Raw genomic sequence first — 17,298 nt, 5'->3', positions numbered from 1 at the left:
AGGCTGTAGTGAGAACCAAGCAGGGCTGCCCTGTTGCTTCTTTACCCGCCGCCCCCCTGCCCCCGCCCCCCCCCCCGCTCCCTGGGTGGGGCCAAAGGGAGGAGGGGCTCGAGGCCAGGCCTTGCCCCTTCCCATTGCTCCAGGCCTGCTGGTGGGAGGGATGGAGGGTGGAGGCTAGGGGGCTGGGAGCTCCAGGAATGGGGTGCAGTACGAAGGCCTTCGAGAATCTTTAGGTGATTACTGGAGGAAATTGGGGGATGGTTTAAGTACTCTAAGGGTCTAAGAAGGCAGGGTGACTTGGGAGGGGGCCATGAGGACCTGGGACCCAGGACTAAAGACTGAGGAGGCTGGGAGTCCTGGGGCGGGAGAAGTGACTTGTGTTGTCCGAGTGGGATTTATAACTGAGGCAGCCAGATAGGAGCCTCCCCACAACCCCAGAGCCCCACATGTGGAGCTGAGGTCAGAGGACAGGCTGGACGATGGTGTGAGTGGGCCTGGGGTCCAGGGAGGCTGTTCCAAACTGGCCATATACTGGACAGGAGGCTCCAGGACCTGCCTCCAGGTCCATGATGTTGTTTCTACAAAAAGCCATTGTAGTCTGGTCTGTGGTTTGTCAGTGAAGCCAGCTTGCTATCCTGTTCACAAGAAGTTAGAATAGTGTCAATGCCCCAGCAAGGACCACTATGAGAGATGGCCAGGAGGAGACGTGCCTGAGGCTCTGTCCAATGAGGACACTCCAAATTGGACTGTAGCAAGTCAGCCAATCAGAGCCTCTCATGGGTGGTATAAATTCCTTCTGTCTTCAGAGTAGATGGGTCACTTGGCCTGGGACTGAAACTTATGTGACCCTGAGCCTATATTCTTGCCCCCCAGGAGGCCTATGGCGCTGGCCTGGGAGTGACCCTAAGCCCACCTCCCCATGGGTCCTCTGATAGGGTTCTCACATAGATGCCGCATGCCTCATCCTTGCAACTCCCTGGAGCCTGGCTAATGCTGGGGTTGGTAAGCACTCCTGAAAATCCACGGCCCCAAGAAACCCACTGGACCAGGCAACGGGGAGTAGATTTACCCTCGCCACAGTATCCCTACCCCTGATGGCCAGCTGGGGCTGGGGGATAGGCAAATTCCCTGTCTCAGCAAGTCTGTCACCTACAGCTGGTCCTGAGAGCAGCGCAGCCAGCAGAGGTTGGGCCCTGTTGGAGTGTGGGTCTTGGGGTTTCCTCCCCTCTTCCCTGGAATGAAGATGCTGAGCAGTCCGGTGGGAACACTGTTCCTGGCTGATGAGCCTCCAAGTTTGGTGACTGGGTTGCCTGAAGGTTCTGAGAACTGGTAATATACTATCACAACTCTCTTTCCCAGGTAAACAGTCTGTTGTCTTAAGTTCTTGCAGCCAGGAAGCCTGATTTTCTGATAAGAGTCGTTGTGAGGTTGAAATGAGGTCATGCCTGGCAGTAGCTCAGTGAGAGCTTACAGCAGGGAGAGAACAATGCTCTGGCAGCCAGGAGACCTGATGCGACCTCACACAAGGTACTCCTGGCCCTTGGCCTCAGTTTCTATACAATATATGTGTGAGGAGACGGGGAGGTTAAGGAAAGGGGACCATGACCTCTAAGAGTCCTTTCAACCCTGACCATTTCTAAGACCCCCTCAATTATCATCTTACTTCTCCAAAGCCCATGCTCTCTCCACTAGACTGCACTGTCCCACGTGGGAGATAAGTTGGGAAAATTAAAAAAGACCAAATAAGAGGAATTCACTTAAAAGTTAAAAGAGACATTTTTAAATTGAATTTTGACAACTTCCTATGTCTATCAGTAGGTTGAAACACTAGATTGGGAAACCAATAGTCCTGGATGTTTTTGTTAATGTATTTTACTTTTGCTGGGTCAAAATTATTTTAAAAAATTTTTATAGGTGCTGCCAACATGCCCTCCATGGAGGCTGTCCCAGTTTACAATCCCACCAACAGTATGAGTGCCTATATCTGCACACCCCTGCCAACACAATGTTATCAAACTTTTTGGTATTTTATTAATTTGGCAAGTAAAAAACCAGTAACTCATTGTAGTTTTAGTTTATATTTCTCTTATGATGAGTGAGGTTAAGCATCTTTTCATATGTTTAAGAGGCATTTCTTTCTACATTTATGTCCTTTGCTCATTTTCCTTTTGGGTTGATCTTTTACTCATTGATTTGTAATCTATCTTTATATATTAAGGAAATTAGCCAATTGTTGAATTAGGCACAAAAATTTTTACATGGTTGGTTTAAAATTTTTTCTTTATGGTGTTTCTCCAGGCAGAATTTTAAAAAATGTGTATATAGCAAAACATTTTCATTTAATTTAAAACATTTTTTTAAATAGCTAAATAAATCTTTAATATTTCTAATTGCAAATGTACAGAAATTGCACAGCCACACAGAGTTTTAGAACACTGACAATGCTCTCTGTACATTATTACACAGTTAAAAGTCACAGCTAGAGGGAGGAGAGGAGCTCCAGCCAAAACTCCAACATCCAGGCCCAAGGCTCACTCAGGAGAACGTGGTGCTGACAACACCAAGTCAAGGGTTAAGATCCCCTTACCGGTCATCTTTAAAAAAAAAAAAAAACTCCAACACCCGCAGTTCTTCCTTTTCACATACTTACAAAAGCAGGGGCTGGGATGCAAACTTTTTAGAACTTTCTATTTTTTGGCAGCTGGCCAATACAGGGATCCAAACCCTTGACCTTGGTGTTACCAACACTGTGCTCTAACCAACTGAGCTAGCTGGCCAACCTCGTTTCTTTCATCTTATAGACTCTAAGTTTCCTGTGTACTAGAAAGGTCTATCCATGCCGAGATTATATAAACATTTTTTTCATGTTTCTTCTAGTCCTTTTTTTTACATTGTATACACATATTAAGTTTATTTCCTATTGATGAACATTTTTGTTATTTTCAAGTTTTTGCTATTGCTGTGATGAACATGTATATGAATCTTGGTGTAATTTGGTGGGTTTCACACCTGGGTATTGTCTCAGGTTGGCTTCTCCAGGAAACAGATTTGGAGGTTTACTCGCACAACACTTACCAGTGAATGCTCTTTGGAACAATACCTGGGAGGAACTGAAGGAGGCAGAATTAGGCAGGGGGAGAAGTTAAACTGCAATGTGGTTATGAGAAGCCTCAGCTCCGGAGCTATGATGATCCTTCCGGTTGTCCCAAATTGTGGCAAGAAGCCTTGGCCTTCATATTCCTGTGTTGGACACAGGCTGCCCCTGAGGATGAGGTGTGCATGTCCTTGGATGAGGCAGCTCCCTTTGGTAAAGGCAATGCTCTGAGAGGCCCTGAGCTGTGAGCTTAGCAGCTGAAATTCACAGCAGCCATGGAAACTTGTGCCTGGGTCCTGAGAGGTGGAACCCTGGTGGTGCCCCACAGCATCCACACACACATTTTTTTTTTTAAAGATGACCGGTAAGGGGAGCTTAACCCTTAACTTGGTGTTGTCAGCACCACGCTCACCCAGTGAGCGAACCGGCCATCCCTATATGGGATCCGAACCCATGGCCTTGGTGTTATCAGCACCGCACTCTACCGAGTGAGCCACGGGCCAGCCCCACACACACATTTCAACAGGAAAATGCAGGGTAGCAGAGTGCATCAACTTTACTAGACTTTGTCAAATTGTTTTTCAGGTTAATTGTACCAACTTCTACTCCCTTCTGCAGCATGTCAGAAAACTGGGGTGTCGGTTGAGGAAAGCTCTGATCTCTTCTGGGGATGGTAAACTGGCTTTGGTGTCTCGAGTCCCACAAACAGTTCAAGGCCAGGGCACACTGCTCCCTACAGGGGACTTCCAAGTCCCTGTCAGAGGCCCACGCCGCCCACCCTGTGTGCATGCCACGGCACCAGCCAGCCTTTCCAGAGCGTGTGCACCCTTTCTCCCCCTCACACTGCAGGGCAGGGATGCATCTCCTCAGTCTTCCACAAGCCCCTGCTCACTGACAGTGGTGAGCAGTGCAGAAGGTGACGGCAAAGACCGCCAGCAACCACAAGCCAGATGTGACCTCCCCAGCCACCATCCCAAAGCCTCCTTTGCCTGCCCATGTCTTCCCCTCTGTGCACTGGATAAAGAGGAGAGGCAGGAGTCCCAACAGCCCCCCAAAAAACACGCAAAGAACTGAGTCAGCTTAAAGTCAACTCTTAAATATTTAATTCCCATTTATTTAAAGTTCCAGGAGTCTTTTTAAGCTATTTATATTAAAAAACACAGGAAGCTGGGGCTCCTAGCAAAAATATACATTTCAATTTTGGAGATTGTTCAGACACTGAGAAGAGCTGTATCCTCAGCACCAGACCTGGGTCGGGGGTGGGGACAGGGCACATGGTGGGGAGGGGGTCAGTCAGGCACAGCAGCTCTCCCTTCATAGCCTTGGCCCAAAAGGGAGCACCCCTCAGCCAAATCCCTGGTCAGTCAGGTGGGAGGGGAGAGGGAAGAACCTTGTCTGTAGAGAGTGACCCCAGGGCATAAAAGGCCACAGCGCTGGCAGGGCAGACACTGGGCTTTTCCTCTCTCTAGGGCATGTCCTCCCAGAGCTGCGGTCAGATGGGAAGGCTTCTTGGGAAGGAGGACCAGAGAGGACCCAGGAAGCCTAGGCTCTAACCCCAGCTCTCCCACCACCTTGCTCTGAGACGCTAGCCAGTCCCTCACCCCGGCAGGATGCGCAGGCCCTCTGCCCTCCTGCTAAGATGTGGCACTTCACACTGCTTCAGCCCCTCTGAGCTGAGTGGACCTCCGCCCGCGAGCAGCAAGCAGCAGAGGGCAGGGGCCGGGAGTGTGGCACTGTGCCCGGCAAAGTTCCTGGTCACCAGAGGCTGTGCAGGGAGAGTTCCAGGTAACCAGCTGAGTCAAATACAGGGGAAAGGAAGGGCAGCAGAGCTGTTGGGACAAATGGACATCAGGACAGGATCAGTTTATCTCTAGCAGCTCCTGCTGTGAGCGGGTGCTGGGCTGACTCAACAGGACACTCCTGCCCACCCAGGGATGTGGCCCAGCACTGGAAACAAGGTGCAGCTCTGCCTGTCCACCTGCAGGCCTGTTGCTAGGCACTCACCTGCCTCGGGGAGGAGAGCATGAGGGGCCCACAACCTGCAGGTAAAGTGATTTCAGTGCTTGCGGTGTGTGCTGGAGTGGCAGCTCCGGGGGGGGGGGGGGGCTGGAGCCAGTGCCAACATCTCATGGCTAGAGAAAGGAGCAGTCGTGTTTGAGGCTAGGCCCTGGCTCTGGGTGCTGACACCATGTAGGCAGCTGCTACAGGATGCGGGGAGAGTGGGGTGCTGATGGAGGGTTTGTTCCAAGCTCTCCCTGGCCTTCCGAGTCCTGGGGTCAGAATCAATTGTTCCCTCCAACCACCAACCCTGCCTCCCTCCCTTGAGACTGGCTTCTCTTCAATGGGGGCATGGCCTACCTCTGAAGGGAACTCCACCTCCCTACAGGCTGGAGTGGCAGCCCCGGGGGGGGGGGGGGGCTGGAGCCAGTGCCAACATCTCATGGCTAGAGAAAGGAGCAGTCGTGTTTGAGGCTAGGCCCTGGCTCTGGGTGCTGACACCATGTAGGCAGCTGCTACAGGATGCGGGGAGAGTGGGGTGCTGATGGAGGGTTTGTTCCAAGCTCTCCCTGGCCTTCCGAGTCCTGGGGTCAGAATCAATTGTTCCCTCCAACCACCAACCCTGCCTCCCTCCCTTGAGACTGGCTTCTCTTCAATGGGGGCATGGCCTACCTCTGAAGGGAACTCCACCTCCCTACAGGCTGGAGGGTGCCCCCAGCTGCCAGCGCCGGGGGCCATCAGTGCCCTTGGCCTGGAAAACTGGTGTGAAGAATAGGATGCTGGGTGTCAGTGGGCTGGGATGTGCTGCTGGAGTGGGGTCAGTGGGGTTGGTTGGGTCAGGGGAGCCAGCCTCAGGGGGTGGTGAGAATCTCGGGGAGGCATCTGGCTCTCAGCTCAGGCCCCTGCCCACTGTCCTTCACAGCAGGGACCCCCTGACTCCAGGCTGTTGCTGCAGTCAGTCCAGGCCATGCTCGGCTTCCCTGGGAAGCCAGGCCTGGAGAGCTTAGTGTTTCTTTGCTCTAAGACAGGAGACAGAGGTGAGGCCTCTAAGCCTGCAGGTGTGGGGAAAGAGTGGGCAGAAGCAGTGGTCCTGTTCTTTGCTGCTGGTGAAATAACACAAACTGCCTCACAGAACAAGAAAGAGGGCCAGACATGGGGAAATGGAGAGAGAAAGGGAGGGCAAAGGAGGGCAAGGGAGGAAGGAAGAGGGACACCTATAGAGAGAAAGGAAGAAAGAGAACATGAGAAATTAGAAAAGAAAGAGGAGCTGAGGAAGAGAGAAACGTCAAAGACAAAGAGCTGGGGGGAGGCAGAATAGGGATAAAGGGCACACAGGGAGCTGGAGGCTGCATGTCTGAGAGCACGAGGGAGGGAGCTGCTGCCTGGGTGTGTGCTCATGGGCTGGTCAACGGAAGAGTCACGTGGGGGCCCCTCCCAGAATGTCCTCACTGGAGCCTTGGAGGAAGCCTGAGCATGCCCCTCAGTACATGTCCTTGTAGATCTCTTGGAGCAGGGGGTGCAGTGAAGTCTCGGTCTCAGTCTTCTTGATCCGCTGCATCATCTGGGCATGCTCAGTGACCAGCTGCCGCAGGTCTGCCATCTTCTGCAGCAGCTTGGGGAAGAGGTACTGGGCATCGGGGTGGTTGGCCTGCAAGTGGAACTCCAGGGCACGCAGGATAGTGTCCTGGATGGCCTCCACCTGTGGTACGTTCATGAGGCCTGGCCGGTCTGTGAGGACACAGAGCACACAAGGGGTCTCAGAAGGGCAGAGGAGCGCCCCTATGCTCAACCTGGGGGTGGCCTGGCCTGGGGAACAGCAGGACTCCTTAGTGGTGAGAGAACCAAGCCCTGTCCTGTCAGTAACAGCTCCACTGAGTATTCTAATCCCCCACCCTTGGTCTTGGCCCACCTCTTTTGTTTTTTTTTGCCAATAGTTTCTTTTTACTGATTAGGTTAAGAGACTCAACGCCTGGATTCAAATCCCATCTCTACCACACACTATTGATGAGACTACGGGCAGGTCACTTGGCCTCTCTGGGCTTCAGTTTCCTCACCTGTAAAATGGGGATAATAAAGTACCTCCCACAATGGGTTGCTGTGAGGACCAAATGAGTTAAATCTATGGAAAAGAACTAGAACAGTGCCTGGCATGAAGTAAACTCTATGCCACTGTTAGCTAGCATGGTTACTATTGTATTTATTATGCTGAAATTTGAAAAATGCACAAAAAATACAGAAAATTTCTCCACCACCCATAAATAACTCCCATTAACACAATGGCATAGTTCTTTTCATTGCTTTTCTCCATCTCCATCTCTATATGATGCAGCTGATCCTGCACGTACCGTTACTGCCCTGCATGTTTCTCTGCCATCATCACTCAGGCGTGATGCCCTGAAGTGAGGGCCCAACCCCCAGGAGGCCTGGCTGTGTGGGGACAGCCTAGCTGCCCCACCCTCACTCACCTCCACACAGAATGATGGCTGCAATGAATAGCGCCAGGTCACTGTCATCAAGTTCCAGGGCATTGAACTTGACAGCAAACTCAAACTTGGGCTCGATGATGTCGCTGAAGGGCTTGCGGAGGCTGCGCAGGAACTCACGGGTGACAAAGCCACTGCCATTGGCCACCAGAAGCCCGTCTTTGTTGACGATGGAGGCCAACATGGCGAAGATGGCCTCATGCACACCGTACTTGAGAAGGGTGACCTGGTCATTGAGGAAGAGGTTGCTGAAGCTGGGGATGCTCTTGGCGAACTCAGTGAGCTCCCGCACGGTCTCCACTGTGGTGCACTGGCAGCGGTAGAAGACGTGCACGCTGATCTCCTTGTAGGGCGGCAGGCTGTTCACGAGCTGCTTCCATACCAGCCCCTTCTCTGCCTGCCACAATGTCTCGATGTCGTGGATCACAAAGGGCTGAAAACCAGGCCCGGTCAGAGACCAGGCCTCGGGGCACCCCCACCCATGTGCTCCCAACGCCCCCTGCCTGTATCATGAAGTTAGGGGAGAGAGGAGGCCTGACTCTCCCAGGAGTCAGGCAGGCAGCAGCAGGGGCCCAGAGCCTGGGACACTGCCAGGCTGAGCAGTGACACTCACCGCTGTGTGGCTGGCTTTGCCGGTGAGGATGCTGCGGGCCTTCTTTTTGGTCATGTTGAAATTTTTCAGGTAGGCGCTGTAGATGTGCTTGGAGAAGGCCTTCAGATCTGCCACCTGTGGATTGTGCTGGCTCCCCTCACTTGCCGTCAGCCCTGCCACCAGCTTCCTCTTCTCAGCCTCTGGCATCCGGCCAAAGCGGATGGCTGCACAGGGAGGGGAGACAGTCATTGCCCAGGCAGGGTCCAGCCCCTATAGCCTCCCTGTCCCTCTACAGGTGCACGGGCCCAGGGCCCTCACAAGCTCTAGAGTCTAGAATCTAGTGGGACTGCTGGGCAGGCCTTCCAGAACATAAGCTCCATGAGGGCAGGGCCTCCATCTGTCTTGCCCACAGTGCTGGTGCACGAGGGTCCTAACTCACTGAGTGACTGGGCTGCTCTGGCTGGGAGGCAGCACCATGGGGCAGTTAGGAAGCCAGTCTTTGGTGACAGGCCTGTGCTTGTGTTCCAGCTCAGCAGCTTACTAGCTGTGGGACTTCGGGCAGGCTACTTCACCTTTCTTTTTTCATTACAAAAATTGGGCTAATACTTCTAAAAACTAACTAGGTTGTTGGAACAATTAAATAAGAGTAGTCACATAGTGAGCACTCAAAAATTGTAGTCATTAGTAACAGAGCAGGATACGAATCTGGCTTCTCTCAGAGAAAGAGCAAGGAGAAGGATTCAGTCAGCCCTGAGATTTCCTAGGAAATCCCCTGGCCCCACTGGAGGAACACTGGCTGGCAGATATAGACTGAGGGGGAGGGATTAAACCCCAGACCTGCCAGACTTCATCAGTTAGGAAAAGCTGCAGATGGAGGCTGCAGGTCCTGCCACCCTCTAAGATGCAAGACAGTTAGGGCATCATGGGTAAAAGCTGGCCAAGCAGCTGACCCACCCATGAAGACATTTAAATAAGAGTCTCTTGGACTAGCTGGTTAGCTCAGTTGGTTAGAGTGTTGTGCTGATAACACCAAGGTCCAGGGTGAAATCCCTGTACTAGCCAGCCACAAAATAACAACAACAAAAAAAGAGGCTCTACTCTGTTGTCTGGGGGTCTGACCCAAAGAGGTAGAGAGGGGGTGGGTGGCTTTGTAATAGCCCTACCCTACGCGTCTGAAGACAAGACTCTGCAGGAGGCCTGGAGCATGAGGCAGGGAAGGCTCTGTCTCCCAGGGTGGCTGGCCTCCAAGAAACTCCTGCCTGGCTCCTGGCGGCTGACACATGTGGTCACTTACTGGCTCCTGCCTGCCCTCAATAACCAGAAAGCCTTGGCAGTAGATTTTCACACCCATCTGAGACAGGCTTGAAGTTTTGGGAGTGGTGTTCCCAACACCGTAAGAGCTGGGTCGATTCTAAGTTCCCTCTGAGACAGAGAGGGTGAGCCTCAGGTACAAAGAGGTGGTGACTGCCCCAGGCCTAGGACCCATGGTGGATGCTGGGCTTCCAGAGGAACAGCAGGTCTTAGGCTCCAAGTCCCAGATCAGCAGTCAACAGCTGACAGTTCTGTGGTGCTTCCTGTGTGCAGGCACTGCTCTAAGGGTATTCCGTCTCTGGTTGCACTGGGTGCTCCCTGAAACCTGGCTTCAGGCTGTGTGGAGGCAGCAGTCCTTGTGCCCTACCCGGCTCTCACCATTGTGTGACATGCCCAGTGCCAGGCACTTCTGGAAGCGGCAGTACTGGCACTTGTTGCGATTCTTCTTCTGGATCTTGCAGCTCCGTTCACACTTCTCATACTCCAGCTTCATGCGGATTGTCCGGCGAAAGAAGCCCTAAGGGACCGAGAACAGGGGGGGAAAGGCCATCAGGAGGGGAGAGGGTTGAGAGTCCTGCTCATCCCACTGGGTTGCGCCAAAGAACCCAATTATGCATAAAGATGTAAAAATTCTGGAAATTTGGGAGTAACAGGTGGGATTTTTGTTTGGAGGGGAGAGAGAGAAGGAAAAAAACAACTCTTGAACTTACTTCTAAAACTTGAAAGAATTAAAATCACATACCATATTTACTTTAAATGCCCAAAGAGTTCTTAAAGCTTCTTTGTTAGTTTGGTAACAAAAAGTTGTATTGTGGCGAAGTTGATTTATTCATAAATGTAACTAGCTTGTATATTTTCCAGGTGGTTGTTTAATAAAACAATTTGTGATATTTTGATGGGTGTGCAGTTAGGAGAAGGAACCCAAAAGCATCACTGGAAAAAGAAATGTAATGTTTCCTTTTTTTTTCTCAAAGAGCCCCCCTTCAGGCACTGAGGTTCAAGAAACCATGACCTTGGACAGGAAGACAGCTTAGCCCCAGACCTTCACCCTGTCCTGCCTGCCTTCTTGAGCTCGTCCCCAGGGGGCGCCAGCCACCCACAGAGACTGGGTGAGAGGCTGGGTCAACAGGACAGGTGCCCAGCAGGGCAGGCCTGACCAGGGAATCCCTTCACCACCGAGGCCTGGGATAGGCCCAAGGGCCTGGCTGCCTCCCAGGTGGGAACTCCCAAGTGGGTACTCTCAAAGCCCCACCCTGCAGCAGGGAAAGCCTTTGTGGTAGGTCAGCTCTTCATGTGACCACAGCCCAGGGCCAGCAGCTGCCCGCCACAGTCCGTACCTTGCAGCCCTCGCACGCATGAACACCATAGTGGAAGCCTGATGCCTTGTCCCCGCAGACCCGGCACTCCATGTTGAGGCCGCCACACGAGGCCCCGTCATAGCCCGTCTGCAGCTGGTCCAGCAGCGAGGGAGGCGAGGAGCTCCGGGAGAGGTCTGTGGACACAGACCAAAGGCGGCTTCACACCCCGCCAGGCCTGGGAGGTGGGGGCGAGAAGGACCCCACTGCCCTTGCCTTGGCCACTTGAGGGCCATGTGGCCTTGGGGAGCCAACCTTTCTGAGAACCAGTTTCTTTATCTAGAACATGGAGTTAATGACAACTTCTCTGGGAGGATGGGCAAAGTCCCCAAAGCATTTCCTCCAGCGCCTGACACACAGAAATGTCCAGTCCTGAACTCACCATGGAGGAGGAGAGGGAGCGAGGAAGGGCTGTGTCTTGGGAGGAGGAGAGCAAGAGAGAGGAAGCAGACAATCTTTGGACAGTCCCTGGGAAGTGACTCTTGTGGCTCAGAGGTTGTGCGAAATTTGTTTCATGGAAAGTGCCGACGGGCCGGCCCGGTGGCTCACTCGGGAGAGTGCGGTGCTGATAACACCAAGGCCCCGGGTTCGGATCCCATATAGGGATGGCCGGTTCGCTCACTGGCTGAGCGTGGTGCTGACAACACCAAGTCAAGGGTTAAGATCCCCTTACCGGTCATCTTAAAAAAAAAAAAAAAAAGGAAAGTGCCGAGGTGCAGCCCTCCACAGTGCCAGCCCCACCACCCCTCAGGAAGTTTATTATGGCTCCAGGGATGCCATAAAAGACCTCTCAAGCTCAAATTCTTTCCCACGTAACTGCCGGCTTGAGTAGAAAGTGTAGGTACCACTCATGTTGACTGAGCAACACACCGGATTTCCCCAGGTTTTGTCTATTAAACGTACAGACGTTGGAACCATGGTTTTGGGAGCGTCAGCAAGGAAAACAGTTGGCTGTGACCACGACTTCAGGGTGTACATGCTGTCAGATGACTTAGTAAGAATTGCTGGGAGTCTCTTCTGAATCTCTCCCTTGGACACTCAAGCCATGTGCTCTTCCCCCTGGAAAGGGGAGCCTCAGTCGCCTGATTCCCAGCCAGTGCTGATTTCATGACCCACATCCTGCCTGTCCTGCCTCTGCCATGCCAGCCTTCAAACCTCTGCTCTCTTCTTTGATGACTGAGCAACCTCCTCAATGGCAGGTACCAAATCCACAAACCTGAGAACCAGCCATTTAGAGTGGAGGGCCCCTTAGGGTGACCCAAGCCATGGCAGTGAGCCCAGACTAACATTTCTAGGCCTGTAGTACTATGCCTCTACAACACAGGCCAAGTGACCTTGACTTCCCCACGACAGTAAATAATTCCCCACCTCCCACCAACCAAAGCACATCCCATCCCTCTCAAGCTTTCCTCCCCACTCCCCAAGTACTCCCTGGGGTCCTAGAAAGGCTCCTTCCCCATGCCCACTCCCTCCTGCCCTCAGGAGGGAGAGCACAGGAGGCAAATGATCGAGGCAGAGGTGACCAGGCTGTCTGCTCACCTCCTGGCTGGTGAGGTTTAGGGGTGACACAAGTCCCTGGTTCCTAAAATGGCCTAGCACCTCAGCCCCCAGCTTCAGCCATTTTAAGGGGCGTAACTGACCCCTTAGATGGGAAGAGTGGGCTCCCTTGATCTCCGGGGCAAGGTGCTGCAGGAGGCTGCAGCCTGGGAGGGGAAAGTTGTGCTCTGGGAAGATGAAGCTGCTTTGGTCTTCTCAATAGCTTTTGCCACACCCTGACGTACTCTATGTGTGTTTGTTCATTGTTGGGTGCTGCCTATTAGACATAAGGGCCACAAGGGCAGGAACTCTGTCCACCAGGGCACTGCTGTGGTCCGGCACTGAGAACTGTGTGGGATGCTAGACACATAGCAGGCACCCAATGGCTGTCTGGGGAGTCAGCAGTCCTCAGCTGCCTGGGTGTCCTGGCTTCAGCACCAACTGGCTGGTGGGGCTGGGCATGACCTGCCACTGATGGAGGCATCATAACAGGGACAATAAAACTGACAGGGCCAGTCACTGGCAGAAAATGAGACAACATGTAACAATCACCCTTTGTGGAGATGTGCGCAGATGGTGTGGCAGGCGGGCACTGGCACTTCCTCCTCTGAGGTGTGCATCTGTGCGCACGTTCACCCTGTGGCACTTTATTATTATTATTTTTTTTAATAAAGATGACTGGTAAGGGGATCTTAACCCTTGACTTGGTGTTGTCAGCACCATGCTCTCCCAAGTGAGCTAACCGGCCATCCCTATATAGGGATCCGAACTTGTGGCCTTAGTGTTATCAGCACCACACTCTCCCAAGTGAGCCATGGGCCAGCCCCACCCTATGGCACTTCTGGTAGCCAGTGGTGCTTTTGTGGCTTGCACATCTGCCTCCTCTGCTAGACATGGCACATCTCAACACGTTGCTTTGAGTCTCAGAGCCCACCGCCACTACTGTGTCTTGTCCACAGTGACCAATCACTTCAGATTATTCACTGCTCCTGCTGGTGCCTTCCTCATCTCCCTCGGTGTGTGGTCATTTGGTTGGTGATGGTGCAACATGAGGCAATACCACCCTCTCTGTTCATTCAACACACATTTGATGAGCACCTGCTGTGTGCGGAGCAGGACCAGACCTTGCCCTTAAACAGCAGAGGTAAGAAAGGTAAGAACACGAACACAAGACGGAGGGTGGCAACGCCAGGTGAGGGGCACGGGAGTGGTGCAGGGTCTTAGGAGCCATCCCTGTGCACGGGACTGTTAGGGAGGTGACAGCTCCCCCAGCTGGCTCAAAGTGAGGACTCTGAACGACCTCCAAGTCAGCCTCCAGGTGCACAGAAACAGCAGGCATAGTGGGTAGGGACACGAGTCAGGGGCCATGAGGCCCGAGTTCAAATCCCAGCTCCACCACTCCTAGCTAGTGGTCCTGGGGCAAGAGCCCAGTATCCTGGGCTCAAATTCCTGCCCTGGCTCTTTAAGCCTCAGTTTCTTCCTCTGTAAAATGGAGAAAACGGTATCTCAGAGAGTCACAGTGAGGAGTAAAGGAGTTAATATAGAGAAAGCACTTAGAACTTGGAAGTGCTGTATAAATATCAGTTATCAGGATCGTGCTTATCAGAAAGCCACAATTCTGCAGTCTCCTAGCTGTGTGCCCCACACAGGCAGGGACCAGCCTCTTCCTTCTTCAGTTCTTCATCCCTCTTCCCGACAGCCTCACAGAAACCCAAGGTGGGGGTTCTCTGCATATGAGGCCAGGAGAGCCCCTGGGACAAGTACTACTCTCTGTCCTCTTGCGTCTCCTGGAAGGAGCCAAGATGCTCAAACCCCACCAGCCACTTGAGGTACCCAGAGCTCTGGACTGTGAGGAGAGATGCAGAGCGAGTGTCCCAGAGGGGTCCCAGTTGGTAATCAGCTGCTCCTAAGTGTACTGGGAAGAAACTAGCCCAGGGCAGTGAGGGGCCCCGAGAGTCCGGCTGCTGCAGGTGGTAAGCAAGTGTAAGCTGCCTCACAGAGTCAGGGAGGCCTCAGTGAGGATGGAGACAGCAGGGAAATGGGGCAAGTGCGCCTGCTGCCTATTTGAGGGAAAAAAGGGACCAGGAATAACTGGCACAGGCAGAGAGAGGCAGGGGAGAAGAGGGGAGGGGCTGGAGTGGGAGTGCATGCGTCCTATGTGGGAGGTTTTATTGTGGGGTGAGTGTATATTGGGGGAACTGAAGTGGTGGTAGTTTGGTGGTGGACTTTCCAAAGATAAAGGTTCTGTTTCTTCCTGGTTGGTCACCTGGCTTAAGGTTTAATCCCCAAATCACCATCACATCCTACTCAAAAGTAATGATGGCAGAATGCTTCCCATTCTAGGGACCAGGTTCTGAAGGTTCCGTCACCCCCACCCCCATGACCTCCCAGTCAGAGGTGGGGGCAACCAAGCATCTCCAAATGGGAGGCTAGGGTTCTGAGAGGCCCTGCCAGCCCAGTGCCAGATTTTCTCTCTAACCCTGTCCCTGCCTCCCTCAGCCTCCCGTCCATGCTCTCAGAAATGTACTTGCTCACCTGATGGGCCCATCACCTAGGCCCTGAGCCCCACTTCTGAATGTCTTCTTAAGCCACACCCTGCCTGGCCTGCCCAACCTTCCAAACATCTCCCATTCGTCAGGTCCATACAAAGCGCCAAGCATATAGTGTTTTTGTACTTATATCATTTCATTATCACCCTGGAAGACCATTTGAAGGAAACTGAGGCTCAGTGAGGTTAAGGAATCCACCCAAGGTCAACTGCATCACACAAGGTGGGACTGGGACTTGAAGCTAAAAGTGACTTCCCTGTAAAGGCTGTGCGTTTGTACCACTAATACCTTCTTTTTATTGCACACCTACTGTGTGCCAGGCATTCTACTTGGCACTTTACACCCATTAATCTCATGTAAACCTGAAAACAACTGTTCAAGTAGGTCTTCTTACCCCTACTTTATAAGTGAGGAAACTAAGGCTCAGGTTTAGTAACTTGCTGACAGTGGCTGTGATGGTTTTGTGTCAACTTGGCTAGCGATGGTACACAGTTTTTTGCCAAACACCAGCTTGGATGTTGCTATGAAGGTATTTTTCAGATGTGATTAACATTTAAATCAATAGACTTTGATTAAAGCAGATTACGCTCCATGATATGAGTGGGCATCATAAATCAACTGAAGGCCAGAAGAAAAAGAACGAGCCTCCCCCACCCTGCTCAGAGGACGAGGGAATTCTGTCTGCAGACTGCCTCTGTACTTGAGCTGCAACATCAGCTTCCCTGGTCTCCAGCCTGTTGGCCTGCCCTGCAGAATTTGGACTTGCTGCCCCAACAATTGTGTGAGCCAATTCCTTAAAATCTCTCTCTCTCTCCACACACACACCTATTGGTTCTGTTTCCCTGGAAAACCCTGACTAATACAGTGTTAGAATGAGAATTATAACCCAGAACCTTCCAACTCCTAAAGCTGAGTGTCAGCACCACACTCTACTACCATGCATGCAAGGGTACTTCGAAAAGTTCACAGAAATACCCTTGTATATATACATGTCCATTACCACTAATCAATAATGTTCTTATGATAAACAACAAGACACAGTCACTGCTGAGGATGACACTATGTCATTATCCAAATGTTTGAATTCATTGTAAACCCTAGCCCCATCATCCAGAGAGTGAAGTATCAGTTTCACCATCTTTGATTACAAGTTCAGCAAACAGACACTATTGACCTTATTTACGTAATCTATGTGTGGTTCAGAGCTCTCCTGCATATCTCGCCTCCATCGCTGGAGGTATGCTGTTGTCATATTTGCGAGGCAGCCAGGAGGGCTCAGCCCAGTCTATTTACTTTGATGGAAAAGCCCACAGGCAAACAGGCACCCTTTAGCTTCTGAAGTCAGGGCAAACTCTGCAGGAATCTGGGGCTGGGTTGCCAAGCAGCCTTCTTACTTCCATTGTCCTGTTTGCTTGGACTGTGGGCTCCTCGGGGCAGGCATCAGTCTTGCTGACCACTGAATGGACTGTCCCTGGACAGTGCCTGGCCCAGCCTGGATGCTCACTAAGTACTGGGTGAGTGACAGGAGGCACCAAGGCCAGGAGGAAGGACACTTTATCCTCCTCTTTCTCAGGTGTGATTTGGTTGGATATCATTGAAGCAGGAGGGGATGAGGATGGGAATGGGGTGTGAGCACTGGATCCAGCTGCCCCCACCCCTACCCAGTGGGGCGACCCTGAGCAAGTGAGTTTCATATAACCTCAGTTTCCTCGTTGCTGAGTGCTAATGGTGAGGCCTGCCCTGCCTGTCTCATGGCAAGAGGGGGGATTGTGTGTGAGGAGGAGGCACCTAGCAGGTGTCCCCCTCGGTACAGAGATGCATAGAGAGTCAGTGCAGAATCTCTGGAGGGTCACAGGGGAAGCAAACCGCGCAGTTTCCTGCTGTTTCAGGGCTCAAGGCTCTGAGGGGACTCTGAAGGCCAAAGTCATAGACTCATGGGGGCGGGGAAGGGAACCAGTAGGTGCTGAGACCTATGGTATGTCGGATACTACCATTTACTCTCACCTGGCCAGCCCTCAAACTGAGCAGAACGAGCCTCTAAAGGGGAAGCCACTGAGACTCGTAGAGGTGAAGGCACCAGCAAGGGCAGACTAGGCTTCCTGCCCTGGGTTGTGTGATCTCAAAGCCCTTCTGATCCCAACACCGGATGAGGCTCTGTCTCCAGGGCCCCTCATCTGCCAGCCCCCACCCCCTTTACTTAATTCATTTCTTTTAACCTTTTAAAGAAAAGCAGTGCAATTGCTTTCTATTTTATTTTATTTGGCTGCTGGCTGGTACAGGAATCAAACCCTGGACCTTGGTGTTATCAGCACCACACTCTAACCAACTGAGCTAACTGGTCAGTCCACAATTGCTTTTCAAATTTAGAAAGTAGTGCAAG

At 52.2% G+C, this 17,298-nt stretch overlaps 1 protein-coding gene across 3 annotated transcripts in view; it reads right to left on the bottom strand.

Annotated features, from left to right (window-relative positions):
* Nucleotides 1-4,174: 4,174 nt before the first annotated feature.
* The window catches only part of PPARD (peroxisome proliferator-activated receptor delta), an 84,324-nt gene continuing 71,200 nt past the window's right edge, over nt 4,175-17,298 (bottom strand). The window contains exons 4-9 of one of the 3 annotated variants that reach the window (XR_550450.1): nt 10,816-10,970; nt 9,857-9,995; nt 8,189-8,391; nt 7,558-8,008; nt 5,783-6,820; nt 4,175-5,470 (exon numbers count right to left, since the gene is read on the bottom strand). Coding sequence is in view for 2 of the 3 variants with exons in the window: in XM_008572423.1 (XP_008570645.1) it covers nt 6,573-6,820; nt 7,558-8,008; nt 8,189-8,391; nt 9,857-9,995; nt 10,816-10,970 (1,196 nt within the window). In the remaining variant the exon portion in view is untranslated. Of the gene's footprint in view, nt 5,471-5,509; nt 6,821-7,557; nt 8,009-8,188; nt 8,392-9,856; nt 9,996-10,815; nt 10,971-17,298 lie in introns of those variants that run through there. The other 2 variants (XM_008572423.1, XM_008572424.1) reach the window with 2 other exon arrangements.

Source organism: Galeopterus variegatus, unplaced genomic scaffold (assembly GCF_000696425.1).
Source record: "Galeopterus variegatus unplaced genomic scaffold, G_variegatus-3.0.2 Scaffold783, whole genome shotgun sequence".
In the NCBI taxonomy this organism is placed as follows: domain Eukaryota; kingdom Metazoa; phylum Chordata; class Mammalia; order Dermoptera; family Cynocephalidae; genus Galeopterus; species Galeopterus variegatus.
Note: the sequence above shows the minus strand (reverse complement) of the source record. Positions and strands in the feature narration are given on the sequence as shown.